The 17451-nt window shown below is 37.0% G+C and overlaps 1 protein-coding gene and 1 pseudogene across 9 annotated transcripts in view; both read left to right on the top strand.

The window, feature by feature from the left end:
- Positions 1 to 17451, top strand: part of PIAS2 (protein inhibitor of activated STAT 2) — a 92627-nt gene that overhangs the window by 38155 nt on the left and 37021 nt on the right. For all 9 annotated transcript variants that reach the window (XR_009566539.1, XR_009566540.2, XM_030867852.2 and 6 more), the window contains 5 exons: positions 2931 to 2981; positions 3112 to 3202; positions 11109 to 11243; positions 13465 to 13570; positions 14994 to 15067. Coding sequence is in view for 7 of the 9 variants with exons in the window: in XM_030867852.2 (XP_030723712.2) it covers positions 2931 to 2981; positions 3112 to 3202; positions 11109 to 11243; positions 13465 to 13570; positions 14994 to 15067 (457 nt within the window). In the remaining 2 variants the exon portion in view is untranslated. The remainder of the gene's footprint in view (positions 1 to 2930; positions 2982 to 3111; positions 3203 to 11108; positions 11244 to 13464; positions 13571 to 14993; positions 15068 to 17451) is intronic.
- On the top strand, positions 3638 to 4213 carry LOC132598338 (ubiquitin carboxyl-terminal hydrolase 4-like; annotated as a pseudogene).

Below are 17451 nucleotides of genomic sequence, written 5' to 3'. Positions count from 1 at the left end.
ATTCCGTACATTGTCTTTTTGTTTTGTGGATGGTTTACTTTGCTTTGTAAAAGCTTTTATATTTGATTAGATCCCATTTGTTTATTTTTCCTTCCTTTTCCACCTTAAGGAAGTTTTCAGCTGTTATGTCTTCAAATATGTTCTCAGGCCCTTTCTCTTTCTCTTCTCCTTTTGGGGGCCCCTATAATGTGAATTATTAGTGATTTTTGATGTCCCAGAGGTCTCTTAAACTATCCTCATTTCTTTTCATTCTTTTTTCTTTTTTCTGTTCAGTGGCAGTGATTTCTGCTACTGTCTTCCAGCCCACTGATCCATTCCTCTGTATCATTTAGTCTGTTGTTGATTCCTTCTAGTATATTTTTCATTTCAGTTATTATATTCTTCATCTCTGGTTGTTCACTATACTTTCTAACTCTGTTAAAAACTTCTAACTTCTCACCCTGTGCATCCATTCTTCTCCCGAATTCTTCGATCATCTTGCGATCATTACTCTTTCTTGGGTAGATTGTCTATCTCTGCTTCAGGTAGTTTTTCTTCTGGAGTTTTATCTCGTTCCTTCATCTGGAAAATGTTCCTCTGCCATCTCATTTTGTCTAAGTTGCTCTTTGTATTTTTATGTATGTGGTAGGTTAGTTTTGTTTCTCGACTTTGGAGAAGTGGCCTCTGTAGGATCTACTAAACTTTTTTTAATCATCTCATCTCCTGTCACTCTTCTTTAGCAGCCTGTACTCTAGCTAGACTTTCATAGCTGTGCATCTTTGCATATCCTCTTCCTCCTTACTCTGTTTGGCAAACCTGAGTCATGTTTTAAGGGCCAGTTCAAGTCTTCCCTCTTCTGTGATGCCTTTTCACATTTCCCCAAATTCATCATTTGTCTCTCTCTGTACTACTCCCATGTACTTATTTTCTATTAAAGCATTTATTTGACTACTTGGTTTCACTAAGAAGTTTGTAAATTCAACATCTCTTACTCATTTTTATATTCTCAGAGCCTGTCACAGTGCCTGGCATATAGTAAATGCCTTTATATCTGATAAATGAGTTCAACATGTGAAAGTTCCTAGAGCAGTGACTGGCAGAAAATGAATGTCAGAAGATGCTTAGTCATTACTCATCACATTTGTGAAGATCTGTAACACATTGCATTTCCCAGTTTATGTTAATTTCCCTTACTGGAATAAAGTATAAATCCTTAGTGAACCATTCAAAACCCTTTATAACATTCTCCCATTTATCTTTCTAGGTTCATCTTTTGTCTTTTCTCTTTTTGAAAATTATGTTCCCAACCTAACAAGTTTCTGCCATGTATCTCTGGTTGATACTCACCTTTCCTTCTGTTGAGAATCACCCTACTAGTGAAGACACTGTTACTGATGGAAGTGTGTCTCTCTACGTGGAAATAGAACCACTGCTGTACAAACCCTGTTTTCTAATTTGTTTGGACTGATTGTGGTAACTGCCTTGAACTTCCAAGACAAAATTGAATTTCCCTCTTTTCTGTAACACTTATTTTTCATAATGTACTGTAACACCACATATTATTTTAGTTGTATATATTTGTTACTTACTAGCATATGAGACCTTTGAGAGCAAATATTATGTCTTATTTGTCTTTGATGCTCCAGCACCCAGACTTTGCAGTGTTTCTTGATTTTAATGAGCAGAATGATATGAGTTACTCTCAAGAGGTCAGTGTTGTCTAGGATATTTTGAATAGGCATTTGAGAAATGTGGAAGCTACTACTGGCAAGAGAAACAGTTAACAATAATAGCAGCCAGCTGCTCACACTTGTTGAGCACTTCTTATATCCAGGCACTTCACATGTAGTATTAACACGTTTGTCACACAACTTCATGAAGTAGATGCAGTAATTTTCCATCTTTAACAGATGTAACTGAGGCACAGAAAGGTTAGGTAATTTGCCCAAGGTCATACAGTTTGGGACTATGGAACTCAGGCTGATCACTACTGTGCTTTACTGCCTTCCAGTGAACATAGAGAATTGGAAGCAGTAAGAAGCAAGTTGGAACAAGATGGAGGGCTATATTTACTCTCAAGACAGGACTAATCGCTAATGATCTTCTCTCTGACGCAGTCCAGGATTTATGATAATGGCTAAGGAGAAGATTTCTTAAACTGTAAAGTGAATACCTGTCACTTTGGGAATCTTACTAAAATTCAGATTCTAATTCTGTAGTTTTGGAGTGGAGCCTGAGATTCTGCATTTCTAACTAAGAAGCTCCCTAGCAGTTACAATGCTGCTTCATTGTGGACTCCATTTTGAGTGGCAAGTGTTTAGGAGGTTCCATCCCAGAGATATTTCACATGGGACTCTGTTAGGTTCTCATCTAGAAATTTTAAGAGATTCTGTTTCCTTATTCGGGTACATAGTTATGAAGTTGCTGTGGTATAGAGGTTCTGAGGCTTTAGACACCAGTTCTCTAGCCTAGTTCTTTATTAGAATCACCTGAGTAGTTGTAAAAACTACTAATGCTCAGACTGTGCTTCAGAACCGATAAGAATATCTGATGAGTGGGCCTGTGTATTAAAACAAAATGTGCAAGTGATTAGAATGCTCGGCCAAGGCTTCAGAACCACTGTAAGTAAACAATTAATTTATTAAATGCTTTTAGAACCATGCTCCTTTTCCTGTTAACCAAGTCTGTTGTCTGTTGAAATAAAAATTGTATTGCGAAAGTTCCCATGAATTGAAAATACTTTAAAATTGCCATAAAGACAAGACTAAATGTTAAGCAAATGAGGGCTTTCATAACTACAGTGTTTTAATTAAGCCTTGTGCTATTGGTAAGGTAGTGTTCATTTTTTAAGGACTAAGAGTAAAAATACCAATAATGCTTTTTTCTGTTGAGAATGTTTCTGTGAATTCTAGTTGTGTTTTCTTAACCCAATTTTTTTCTCTTTCCAACAGGGATTTTTTGCCAGGTGGTAGGAGAGATTATACAGTCCAAGTTCAGTTGAGGTGAGTTTGAAATTTTCTTGTTACTTTAATTTTATACTTGTAACTATATGTATATAGTCCTGAATTTGTAAATACATAAGCATGTTTGAGTACACTATTTAAGAGTATTTCTTTTTTTTCTTTAATGCAGACTTTGCCTGGCAGAGACGAGTTGCCCTCAAGAAGATAACTATCCCAATAGTCTCTGTATAAAAGTAAATGGGAAGCTGTTTCCTTTGCCTGTAAGTTGCTTTTTATTCACAGGCTTTTGTATGTAAGTTTATAAATACTAACAAGGCCTAGAAATAGTGATCACTTAGTACCAATGAACAGTCCCAGCATTAAATACTGTTTTCCACTAGAGAGATTCATGGCTCCTTGGGGAAGTGGCTGATTCCAGGTTTGGGGGAGATGGAAAAGATGAGCTTGAAGCATCTTGTGCCTGGAAGCGAGGAAGCTGTGAAAGACTCTTCAGATCATATCAAATGGCGTAGTAGCAGGGCAGGACCTGCATATGTAGGGCAGCATGTTGTAGTGGATGTCTGAATGAGCTGGCCTCAGCCATGGATGAGATAATGAAAGTTAGAGGCTGCTGAGAGCGACTGGACATGGAGATTAAGGATTCTGAGCTTGAGCCTTGATGGTGCACACTTGGGGGATGGATGCAGTGATACTTGATTGACAACCTATTTAAGCAGTGAAGTAGTATATGGGCTTCAGCACCTGGGAGATACACACACACACTCTCTCTCTCTGTGTGTATAGCCTGCTTCTGACCTGTTAGATAGCTCCAGACTCTTCAAATCCTGTTAGTCAGATCTTAATATAACAATTAATTGTTGAACAGGACTATGTATCTGTCTCCACTGAGGTTTGGACTAAGTTACTAATTTGGTACAGCTGTGTGGAAGTACAGCCTTAATCACAATAGTAGTAGAGCATGGCCTGTTTTTCAAGCCCTACAGAGGGGATATGTATCTTAACTGAAGAAGTGTTGTGAGAACAGTGATTCCACCATTATGTTAAGCTGCCATTTCAGTAAAGCAGATACCATGTGACTGTTGAGATAGAGATGGGGCAGCTGTTTAGCATCCCTGCTGGGCACAAGACTTGTCTCTGGAATAAGTATATGTGCAACAGCTGTGAGCAGGCTGTACCAGGGCCAAGTGGTTGTAGTTGAAGCCCAAAGTGAAGATGGTCAATGGCCAAGGCTAACCCTGCCAGTCAAAGATGTGACTTCTTGGTTGTCATGAGTCTCATTTCTCTCATGCGTAGCCTGTGGGTTTAGAGACCTGAGAAATAACGTGTTTCATGCATTTTATAGGGCTTGAGCAATACTGCACGACTGCCTACTCTTTCTGAAAGATGTCTGTGAGGCTGAAATCATGAAAGAGAGTTTTCTGGGGATGAAAGGGGAAATTTCAGAGGCTGAGCAGTTATGGTGGGGAGGAATGCTTACATGGCCTTGTGCATGTTCAAACCCCAGTGGGACATTTTGTCTCTTGGGTTTCTGGCCATAAGCAACAACAGATCTCAGGAGCTGTCTTTTATCTGGATGGATCATATAACGATCTAAACCAAGGGAAGAAGCAGCCTTACTTGGAGCTGAAGGATGCCACTGGGTGGCCAGATGTGTAACAAAGGAAACCTGGGGTTTTGGAATGATAGCACATTTTCCATTGCTTTTCATATCCAATTTTCTTTGTCGATGATGGGCTAAGATTTCTTTTGACCTTCGACTTTTATTGCTATTTAACTCTCTCATTCTCCTTAGAACTATCTAATTATGATGATCTTCTTGCTGTCTATAGACCCACCTTGAAGATCTATCCAGTATTATATGTGCCAGTGCTGGGGGGTCGTGTCTGAAATGTGTGAGGCTCTACCTAAACTCTGGCATTGCTTCAGAAAATATGATAGTGACAGATGTGTATACACACGTTCCACACAATTTTCCAGGTGGACCAGTATTTTTGCTATAATATTTTCATCTATGAGATCTGCAGCACCACTATGGATAGCTCTGAATTTGTCATTCTTCCAGGACTTTTGAGAGGGAAGAAATTAGGCAGTTGAGCACTTCCTCTGGGACATTGTTACTCAGTCACTGCTGCTTTCTTACCAAAAGCACTACCTAACCGTTGAGTACTTATACTAGGCTGTTTGTGAACACATCAGCTACTACGTGAAACACCCTTTGTCTGATGAGTCTTGCACTCACCGCTGGAGCCAGAGTCCTGCAGTGGCTCCAGGAGCACTTGTGAGGGAGGTGAAGAAAGGTGAGCATTAGGACAAAGGATTTCAAAACAGATTTCACAAACAGAAGGCAATGGGGTGATGATGGGGGCAAGAGTGAGCTTGCCTGACCCTAATAGGACCATCCCAAAGACCAGATGCCAGTCTTTCCCAGGTTTTTCGTCTCAGCCCTGTGAACTCCTGTGGAACAGTTGACATAAATTTACATGCAACTGATGAAAACCTGCTGAGACCTCCCCTTGATCCACAATTGCTGTTGTTTGGGATAATGTAATATGGAGGCTTTACTAGCATGAAGCAGATTTATGAGAATCATGTGAGTGTACTGCTTCCTGAGAAGAAGTGAGCTCTTCACCACCATGGAGATCTTCAGGGACTTTGTTCCAATTGTAAGAAGCATCAACAGGCCACAAAGAAATTCGACATGTGGTCCTTGCCCATGATCCTGGTTTATCATACAACAGATCCTGGAGGAGTAAGTCATGGGATTTCCCATTAGAGCTCTGAATAAATTCGAATTTGTGTCTGGGAACAAGTGTCTATGTGTATGACCTTATTGTAGTATGCAGTCATTATGGATCCATGATGAACAAAGAGTAAACTGAATGAGAAATGGTGTTACCTTGATAATAGCAATGTGTCCCTGGATTCTTAAGGGTCAAATAGTGATGAAAGCAGTTTATGTGCTGTTTTACCCACATCAAGATGCTGAGTTTTATAAGACATCCTTATCCCTTGATTTTTCCAGTCCCTTGATACAGAGATGACAGTAAGCAGTTCATAGCAGGACTTGTAGAACGATAAGTGCAGAGTGGACAGACAAAAGTGAAACTGCCTCTGAGAATCTTCCCCACACCTCCACCTTTTACTCAAGCACTGCAAGCATACACACTGACAGCCAAATGAGAAAATTACATGCTTTTAAGGGTAGAAGAGAGAAAAATTCTTTGCTTGGAGAGTTATTTTGAGAGGCTGAATTATTTTTCCTTTTAAACAGATTTTGAGAAATCTATGTAAACCTGTGGAGCTGTAAGGTTGGGGTGTGGAGGTGGGTTGACATGGGGTAGTATTTCTTGGAAAGATTCCAAAGAGTGGAGAGAATGTGTGCTTACAGTTCAGCTGAAAAAGATCTCCTAAGTATTTCCTCTCGGTGCAGCAGGAGACTTACTAGTACTAGTGCCATTATCTCAGTGTATTCTCTGAGTTTGTGGATTTCTTTTTGCTGATATATTATTTTTTTCCTGCATATATTAGTTACACCGACGGTCTGCCTCACAGTAAATCTGGCCTGAAGTAAAGTCAATATATTCTTCTTTTGAAACACACACACACACCAATTTGAAGAGATTCCCTTGGCCTAAGATGGGATAATATTGGCATCTAAAAAAATAATACTTAAGTGGACTCAAAATTATCAAATATATAAATGAGTTTATAATTATGCTAAAATAAACCTTTGGAGGTTACATCAACTGACTACTCTAAAAACTGGTTAAGGGAGAGAATCATTGATTTCAGAGTAACAAATGTTTCTGTGGTCAAGTTCTTTATGGAAAGATTTCAATGAATATAAGCAAAAGGAAGAATGGATTTAAAAACTTTTTTTGTAATCCGTAATCATATAATGGATCTTGGTAACCACCGTCAATGGATACTAAAACCATTAGGTCAAAGCTGGATGCGGAACTTTATAGTGGAAGGATCAGGCCTACATCAGGTGAACTGATCAACCTTTACATCACTGAAAATGGGGCAAACAGACATTCTGTGCCTCATGATGTGGTACAATAGGAAGAACATAACATTCCTTATGTAGATTTTGTGCCTGAAAATTTGAACCTGAGTTTGGTCAAGCCTGTACAACTAATTACCAGCTTAAAACATGGGAGTATCATACTTTCATACTGTGAGGAAGCAGTCTGTCTAATACAGAAGAAGAGGTCATTCTTCAGGTCAGAAGCCCTGGGGTCTCCAACGACAGCGTTGGAAAAGGAGTAGACTTGGAGGCAGGGGGTGGGAGAGAATAAAAATTATTCTTTAATATAGAATAAAGGAGACTTAAGAAACAACTGAGCACACTGTGAGGGTCAAGTTTGGATTCCGATTCAAACTGTAAAAGGACATCATATATACCAAACTATGTATGGATAAAGTAATGTGTCTGGGATACCTTATATAATAATCTGAGATGGGGGTAAAGACTGCTTATAAGTAAATTATTGAATTGGATGATAGGTATATGGGAATTTGTTATACTTTTTTCCCTATTTTTCTATAGGTTTGAAAGTTTCAGTAATAAAAAGATAAAAGACATCTCTGAGGCGGTTGAGAAATTGCAATATAAAGTAGATATTAGATAATTTTTTTAAGTTATGGTTAAATTAAGATCGTGATACTGTTTTGTTTTTTTTTAAGGTCTTTTAAAGATGCATATAAAAGTATGGGTCAAATGGCATGTCTAGAACTTGCATTTAAATACTTGGGCAAAAATGAATGTGTGTATGTGTGGGGTATGTATTTTGGGAGGGGGGTACGTATTTTGGGGTGGGCTCGGGTTGGGCCAGAGGCAAATGAAACAAGTTTGGCAACATGTTGGTTATTGAAGTGGTTTGGTGGGTACTTTACTGTTCTTTCTACTCTTGTGTATGTTTGAAAATTTTTATAATACAAAGTAAAATAGTAAATATATTGGTAGTATTAAAGTAGTAATGGTAATTAGAAAATTAGGGGAAAATGTTAAAGGAGCAACACTGTCATCTTTTGTCAGAATTACAAGTAGATGAGATGTTGTCAGAGCATGGAACAGAAAAGGTTCTTTAGGTATATCTTTTATTGAAGTGTTAGGTTGAGACTGATGAAAAAATCTTTCAATGGCTCTCCAGCAGCCTTTATTTAGAAAGCTTTAGATTTACTCCAAAGGTCTCCTGTCAGATGAACTTAATTTTATTTTTGCTTTAGATATGGAAAATTGTTAGAAATACGTGAAGCCTCAGCTTTTACGGTTGACCCTTGAACAACATGGGTTTGAACTGCTCGGGTCCAAATACTGCGTTATTTTCAGTAGTGAATACTAAAGTATTGCATGTGCCTCAGGTACAGAGGAACTGAATATTCAGAGGGCTGACTGTAAGTTATACTTGGATTTTCAACTGTGTGGTGGGTGAGTGCCCGAGCCCCCAAGTTGTTTAAGGGTCAACTGTATATCCTGTTCTCAATAATCAGGTAACCGATGGTTGGCTGGAGGTGATACTGTTGGTCAGAGGAGAATATAAGTATACAGATAACTCAGAATTACCAATGAAATTAAACTAGTCATGTGGGGGTAGAGAATAGATTTAAAATGTTTTGGTCAATAATACTAGTACCATATTTGGTTTTGAATTTACTGACACCTCATTCTTATATGCTCGTTTATTCTCCTCCCTTCTATTGCTCTCTTCTGTCAAATTAACTAACAACATTGTTGCTGGGTTTCTCAAATTCCAATTTACAGAGTTTACTGTCTAACTAGTTCATGAGTTTTTATCATTTTGGCACACCCTGTGCCATTATTTTTATTTGGTTAACATACTAGTGGACATACCAGAAGACAGACTAGTCTTTCAGGCCCCAAACAGGCAAAACAAAGGTTTCATTCACAATTACCCAGATATTGGTGTTGATATTTCTTGTGTGTGTTGCTCATTGAACCAATTTCCTAGTCTTTATAAGAGGACTTTCTTATGAGTTTGCTTCTTTGTTTTATTTCACTTGAACAACTTTAGATGGGCATAATCCTCCTCTACACACACACACACACACGCGCGCACACACACACACACGCACGCACACACAATTTCCCTTTTCCATAGTGTAACGAAAGTTATTTACGTTCTTCTCTTTGTCTTCTATTCCTCTGCTCAGACAGTTCTCAATGATTTTCGAAGTCTTGTTGCACGTTGTAGATTACACGTTATCATGGGAATTCACACTTAATAATTACTATCCGGGCTTCCCTGGTGGCGCAGTGGTTGAGAGTCTGCCTGCCGATGCATGGGACACGGGTTCGTGCCCCGGTCTGGGAAGATCCCATGTGCCGCGGAGCGGCTGGGCCCGTGAGCCATGGCTGCTGAGCCTGCGCGTCCAGAGCCTGTGCTCCACAACGGGAGAGGCCACAACAGTGAGAGGCCCGCATACCGCAAAAAAAAAAAAAAATTACTATCCTACCTCCTACAAGGCAGCGAAAGGTGTTCCCTAGTGTGAAAGACTGTTTTCCTGGGCTCTGCCGTGTGATGCCACCAAAACTGTATCTCATTGTTACCAAGGTGCATATTTTTGACATCTTTAAAATCTAGAGGTGTCTTAACAGTTTCTGATGATCAGGTGGCAGCTGTAATGTATTGTTGTTGCCTGCACTTGTACAACCCTGATGTTATTATTCCCATGGCATGACTGGTTAACTGCCCTTTATCGGTTTTTCAGTCAACAAATGACTTGGGAACATTTCGAGGAAGGTTCGTGAATCCTGGCTGTTATTTGAAATTTTTGTTCTCTTAATATCCAGGGTGTGTCAGCATTAACACTTGTAGTTAGTCTAAGGGTGTCAGTGACTTGCAAGGAAATCTGAGAGATATTTGTGGAGTAGAATATAATTTTAAGAAGTTTTTTTTTTTTTTTTTTTGCGGTACGCGGGCCTCTCACTGCTGTGGCCTCTCCCGTTGCGGAGCACAGGCTCCGGACGCGCAGGCTCAGCGGCCATGGCTCACGGGCCCAGCCGCTCCGCGGCATGTGGGATCTTCCCGAACCGGGGCTCGAACCCGTGTCCCCGCCTTGGCAGGCGGACTCTCAACCACTGCGCCACCAGGGAAGCCCTTAAGAATTATTTTTATCTTGAGCTCTTGGTGGCATATAGGAGAGTATCATGTGGAAAACATGCATTGATGACAGTGAGAAAACGATTCAAGAGATTCTTCTGTATATCCTAAAGGAATATGTTAGCCAGTTCATTTTGCTTATGTTTTCTTGATATGTATGCAGGAAAAAAAGTACATTAAGTTGTATCATTAACTTACTGTTTTTTCCTTCTCAGTGGTACATAAATTACATCATTGGCATCTTAGATTCAATGAAATATGGTGTGTGCCTTTCAATATGTAGATGTTTTCGCAGCTAAGAAATTTTAATTTTCTAAAAAATGTATTGGTTTTGAAAATCAGAAACTGAAAAGTCTTGTGGTAATTGAGAATTGGATGTACTGTGAAATCAAAAGTGAGACTGTTTACTATTTAAAACAAACACTTAATTACTAGAAAAAATAGAAAAATATATAAGTAGCGATTTTATTATAGCCGTCAAGCTAATTCAATGCCAATTGAAATATTGGTTATTCTTCTTTGTTAACGTGACCTGGTTTTAAAGATGGCAGTCTCTGTTCTACTCGGAGAGAAGACAGTGGAGAGCTTTTTTATCACTCAGAAGATTTTAATAATTCCTTTGAAATTCACTGATTTGCTTTTTTTTTTAATTTCCAGAGTTCGTTTTCCCTCTCTCGCCCGTAGTATTTGAATGAATTAGAGCTCCTAAGATGAATCAGTGTAAAGAGGTGCAACTTTATTGTTTAAAAAAAGGAAAAAAATTCATAGTCAATATGGCAAGATCTCAGCATCTTTAATTTTAATGGAACATGGATTTTTTGTTGTATTTTTCTGGATTTGTGAAATATTTTGTAACATTTTTAAAAGGTCATTTTCCTCTTTTGGATTGGTGACTTTAGGGTGAGGACTATGTGATTTCCAGGATAAAATAAAAGTAATTAAAGTGTGACTGAAATTAGGCAAGATACTGTGCTCGTCTTGGAGAAAATGTTTGCTCCTCTACAGAGAATTTAAAATTATTTTTCTTTCTTGGTTATAGGGCTATGCACCACCACCTAAAAATGGGATTGAGCAGAAGCGCCCTGGACGCCCTTTGAATATTACATCTTTAGTTAGATTATCCTCAGCTGTGCCAAACCAGATTTCCATTTCTTGGGCGTCAGAAATTGGAAAGGTAAAGATTCTTTTCTCTGGGTAGCATGAAAGTGTTCCCACTAGGTGTTGATTTACTTTGTTTTTTTCTTAGGCTACTAGCTCCAGCTCATTCAGTTTTCTGTTTGTAACCCCAAAAAGCAGTAATTTTCAGTTCAGGGTAGAGATGTAGAGATTTTCAAGGTTAAAACTTTAAGGTTTCCTGAGTATCATCTCTTTATTTTCTTAGAAAGGAAGTAAGTATCATTACAGTATTTCTTAAGTTAATGGTTAATCACAATTGTGTTTAAGTAGTATTTTAAGAAACTGGGAATTTGGGGTAATTTTTGAAGAGGAACAAAGAAATCTTTCTCAGGCTTTGGAGAAGATTAACATTTGGTTAAATGTACTCATGTTGTGATTAGAAATAATCTGTTCCAGCCTTTATATGAATAGCTGATACTTCAAATAACATGTGGGCATCCATATGAAAATATTTACTTAGATTTATATTACTTCCTCTGTATTTTTAGGTTGATGAACCTGGGTTTCTGCTGATGCTTAGTCTCAAAATGCATTTTGTCAATTATGAGATACTGATTAATACAACAAGGGATTTCCATTTTAGAACTGCTTGTTTATAGAACTGAAATAATAGAATAGCAAGAGATTTCAGTTAACTTCTGAGCATCAGCTTTAATGTTGCTGTTTCATAGAAATAAAGGATAGTATTCCTATTTGTGGATGGAGAAGTTGAGTCATGTTTGTAGCCAGAATCATTTGGTTTTACCACCAAGGTAATTGCAGAGCTGGATATAAAGAATATTTTTGTATTGACTGTACAGACATTAGGATCTCTTTAATGATTGTTCTCTTGAGCTCTCATTTCTGAATTTTTACTCTAACTTTTTTATCATAAGACACTGATCCCTAATATTTTTTATTTGTGTGAACTGAATGTACAGTGGTAAAGCACTGGATAAGGATTTGGGAAATCTTGGTTTAGTCCCAAGTTGGCAAATTGTTTGATTTTGGCCAAATTGATTAATTCCCTGAGGCCTGCTTATTATAAAGAATAAATAAAATCTCGAGAATGGGTGTTATATGCAAATATAAGGGACATTGTTAACTGAGCAAGTATTAATGCTTTAAAGCTTAGTGAGAGGAATTTGAACAGAAGAGTAGTATATCTTTTTGAAATGATTATGAACTTACAGATTTTTTGAGTAAAAGATTGCAGACATTGAAGGCCTGACAGGTGTGGGTTTTTTTTGGTCATATAATGGGAATAATATTCTTTCCTTGTAATTATAATGATTAATTGACTTAAATTTGCACACTATAGTGGGTATTCAGATATTTGCAAGGACTGTTACAGGACATTAAAAGTGATATTTAAAGTATTTGGTTTGGCAACTATTAAAAGTATTTTGTTTATTGTAGAATTGATTGAATGAATGAATGTAATGAAATGATAAAGTAGGTTTTTAGCATTTAGGTAAAATTGTATATCATCTCTTCGTAGCTTTATAAATAGCTAATGAAAGTTCCTTTGTGCCAGATCTAACAGAATATGGGATTGGATGCTATTATTTTCTGGCCTTGTCTTTTTGATTTTTATAGTTTCTTCATGTGTCTTATATACTGTAGTAGCTTCCCCTTCCCTAGTAAAATGCCCGTTTGGGAACAGGAATTAATTGTCAAATTTTTTTCTCAAAAGAAAGCTGATTTTGGGTTCATATGAGTGATTTGCCTAAGGCCATGTAGCAAGTGTCTGCCAGAATTAGAACTGTGGAACTCTGTATGCGAAGTGTTAATTTAGACCACAGGTGTTTGAACTTTGTTTCTGCAGTGGATCTCATTTTTCAATGAATATATTATGAGAGCCCCATTACATAAAAACAGAAAATTCTAGTTAGAAGTGGGCATGGGAGAGTGCATTTTCATTTATACCATGGTGGCCCCTAAAGCACCAGTTTTGCTAAGTTAGAAACACAGTTTGAAAACCACTGATCTGAGCCATTTTATCTTTCACATAGATGTTTTAAAGTTATAAGTGATTGAGAAATATCTCAGTCACTGAGATGATGAAGTGTTCATCTTCCCTAAAGTAGCTGAGTTGATTTTGTTCCCTTCCCAGTCATTGACTGTCCTGTGGAAGTTATTTTGAATGTTATTTTTAGAAACCAGAGCTTCTTAGACAAGTGTTTTATGTAAGTAGACTATTATCTCTCATCTTTAATACAGATTATCTTTCTTTGTAGAATTACTCCATGTCTGTATATCTTGTACGACAGCTCACATCAGCCATGTTATTACAGAGATTAAAAATGAAAGGTATTAGAAACCCTGATCATTCCAGAGCACTAAGTAAGTAATGTTTGTAAGACTGAGCATATGAGATGCTTTAAATGGAAATTTAAAAAGCTTCACATATATCTCCATACAGGAACAATTTGGGAACAATTATTAGAAACCTAAAATGAATTATGAATTAAAAATACTCTAAGAATGGAGCCCTATGAATTGAAAAGCCCTTCTCTTAGAAATGACTCCCAAGAGGATTAATTTTAAATCTCAGCTAATCTGATTTTTCACCTTTTCATAAGTTATTTAGGTAAATGTCAGGTTGATGGCAGTTTTGATGCCTACGTTGACTTGAGAGTAGGAATGCAAGTCTTCAAAACCTGCGGTGTGTAGTGTGATGTACATTTAAAAACTTCTAACTAAAAAAGGTCTTTTTGCAAAAGAAATGTTGATATCCATCAACAATAATATTTGCCTTCTGAGATGTTTTATTTTGTACTTTGCTTTCATACTGTATAATAATAGGTAGAGAAAAAAAAAGTCTTAACCCAAACTGTAAATAATTCAGTTCAGTAATTGAAGTTAATTGAACAGGACATTTTTTGGGGGAGAAAGAGAATATTTTTCTCCCAGTTCATATCACTGAATGAACCAGAAAGGAGAAGAGGATCTATAGGTTGAAAAGGGAACCAAGTAGGGCTGTTGAAATGGTATTTTGTTTCTTATACTGAAGCCATTTCTCATTTCAGACAGTACAGTATTGATCTTCCTGCATAGAGCTGAAAGCCATGGAAGCTCTTCCATAGTTTTTTTTTACCCCACTCAGGTTCCACTGTCTCTACTTACAGTCCTGTTCTCGCTATTGTGGTGTTGAGAATTAGGCATCTGAAGGTGGTGTATGTCTTCATTAGCTTGTATAGATAGACAATAACTTGTATACATTACATGATGATTAAGATCACAGACATTCCCACATCCATAGTAGTTTTCAGTAGTTAAAGGAAGTATAAGAATATTTTACCTTTTCTGTTTACAAATTTAACAATTGTTGGAAATTACCAGTACTCCCAAATTAAAACAGTCATGAATGTGTTTTAGAAAAGCATTGAAGCTCAGAGGATAGCTGCCTTCCAAGTTCCTTTCCTAATTGTTGTATTGTTCTTAAGTCTTAAACAGCTTTCTGCTTTGAAACTCTTCCTCACCTGCAATTTTACTTTTAAAAAGAAAATTTAAAAATTCAATTAAACATGTCATCTAGAGTTTGTAAGTTTGTAATTCTTTAACCTAATACTGGAAGTATGGTTGTGTTTTTAGTACATTAATACTTAACATTTTGTTTGTTTTGTTTTGTTTTTGTAGTTTCTTGATCTGTTTGAAGTGTTTGGCAAACTTTATATAAGATGATATATATATTTCTATAATTCTATTCATATGTCACAATTAATTTTTTAAACTGTGTTTTTATTATTGATTTTCCCTCCTAAAGTTAAAGAAAAACTTACTGCGGATCCTGATAGTGAAATTGCTACCACTAGCCTTCGGGTGTCCTTGATGTGCCCTGTAAGTAAAGCAACAAAACATTCTGGGGCATCTTACTTTTTATAAATTACTAATTTTCCTATAAAAGTAAGTATGTGAATGAATGGTATATTATGGAATTTTGAACTTTTTTCGTTTTCCCATTAGGGGATCTTCATGGTTAAGCATTATAATTCCAAAGAATGCAAACATTCTTCAGGCAATGACTAAGCAAGAAGAGATGTAAAGGGATATTGCATCAAAGAGGAAAGAGAGTTTTAGGTTCAGAATAATCTGTCACAGTTAATTATCGATAATCCACAGCTAATACTGAACATATCTAGAGAGTTGGCTCCTTTTATCAATATAAACGGTATTGAAAAATAACAGTAAAGTTATTAGGACCTAATAAATGCTAGTTGATAGGCGAGGTCAGGAATAGTGGATGAAGGCTTCTTTAAAATCACTACTCTTGGAGGGGACCCTTTGCAGATGAGAGGAACTTTATGAGAAAAGTATGGAATTAGGAATTTATAATATAGTTGCCGGGGGGAGGCATTTGGTGACCAGCTACCATTGTGAGAAACATACAGTTTTTTAAATGGAAAGAGAATTGTGTCAGAGAAGGGAATAATTTGTTAAGTTCCTATTATGTGCTCCTTATATTGTCTAATTAGCAAGCCTGTATGGAATTGTTCCCATTTTCAGATGAGGAACCTGAGACTGAAAGGGGTTGGCTAACCCAAATCACACAGTTAGTTTGTAGTAGAACAAGGATTTAAATTTTGGTCTTCTGACATTATTCCAGTTCTCTTATAAGACAGTGTACCATATTGCCACATTGGACCAAAAATATAAATATCCTGATTATAAGTCTACCTCTCTATTTGGGAAAGCAGATATCTTTCTTTCTAAAGCTTTATTATCTATTATCATTAACTTTAACTTACCTTTATTGGAAAGGGATAGACTTAACATGAAATTGGGATTGCTTCGAAATCGGAAACGTGTGTTTATGAAACACAGGGAAGGTCTGCAGGAGGACATTAATGCCCTGAGGTGGTGGCAGGGGCCCTAGAGGGGCTTGGGACCTCCTCTACTCACAAGCTGGGCATGAGTTCATTTGAGTTCATTTCTTCACAGTACCTTTTCCTCCTTCTCATGTTAAGATTGATATTAAATTGGAACACATGAAATTGCCATTTTGTTCATCAAAAACAATTTGGATATTGGAAGTTTCTTATGATTTAACTCTAGTATATTCAGCAAATGTTCATTGCCGGCTATATTCTAAGCACAACCACTATTTGGGAAGGGAACTCACGTCACCTTTTTGTTTTAGTATGTCAGACTATTCTATCAGGAAGAAAGCGCTTCTACACAATTTACCTAAGGAGTTGTACAGTTTGCACAGTTCCATTTTCTGTAAGTCTTACTGTCTTGGAACTGGTTTTTAATTTTTTTTTCCATTTTTTCCTTCAAACACTGTGCTGTTCTACATGACAACAACCAAAACAAAACAATAACCAAACTATTGGATTCTTGGACATTCAAAATAGTGAAAGTGGTATATTGGCATCGTCAGGATTTCTTCTATATAAGAATAGGGAATAGTTCCTTTCACATGTGTCAATTTTAATAAAACTGACAGTTTTAAGAAAACTAACATTTCAATGATTTGAAGAAATGAAGTAACAAGATTCTGTTTTAAGTTCATTAAATGTTTTCTTTCTCTGCTTACAAGTGAAAACAGATCTGTTTCTGAGACTATCTTTTGAGCTTTCCTCAGTATTCATCCTACCTGATTTTTTCAGAGCACTTTCTAAGAAAAGAGTGAATGGTACTCTTCAGACTATACTAGTGTTAACCTCACATTGGGTTGCTAACTATAGGATGTGATCTATGTTATCAGAAAACCAAACAGGTGTTTTGATCAAATTTAACAGAGATGACAGAAGTTAGATGATGAAAGTAGTTTTAGAGGCAGAGATAATACTAGTATCAGTTGAAGATAGCAGAATGGAGGGAGTGTATCCAGCTGACTGTGGAAATAACACAGGATCTGGGGTGGTGATGGGAAACGGTGAAGAAAAAAAGGATCATAGGCGTTTGGAAGGATAAGTGGTGAACCATGAGTTAATTAGGCAAAAATGAGAGAAAATGATAGCTTAAGGTTGTGGAAGAAATGTTCTATTTCACAGTATGGTTTGTAAAGTGATTTGAAGTAGACATGAATCTGGATAGTGAGAGCACAGTTCAAAACCTCTGTCGTTAGGACCTAAGGAAGGTAATTTTACAACAGCTGTTAAAGAGGGATCTGATTGAGTGTGTATAATTAAATTTTTGAACACAGTATCTGAATTTTACATAGGAGTTCCATCTTAGTGATATTAGCTAGTGAATTTTGGACTGTCCTGCAGAGGTAG

This window comes from Globicephala melas, chromosome 13, assembly GCF_963455315.2.
Source record: "Globicephala melas chromosome 13, mGloMel1.2, whole genome shotgun sequence".
NCBI classification, from domain to species: Eukaryota; Metazoa; Chordata; class Mammalia; order Artiodactyla; family Delphinidae; genus Globicephala; species Globicephala melas.
This window is presented reverse-complemented; position numbering and strand designations above follow the sequence as displayed.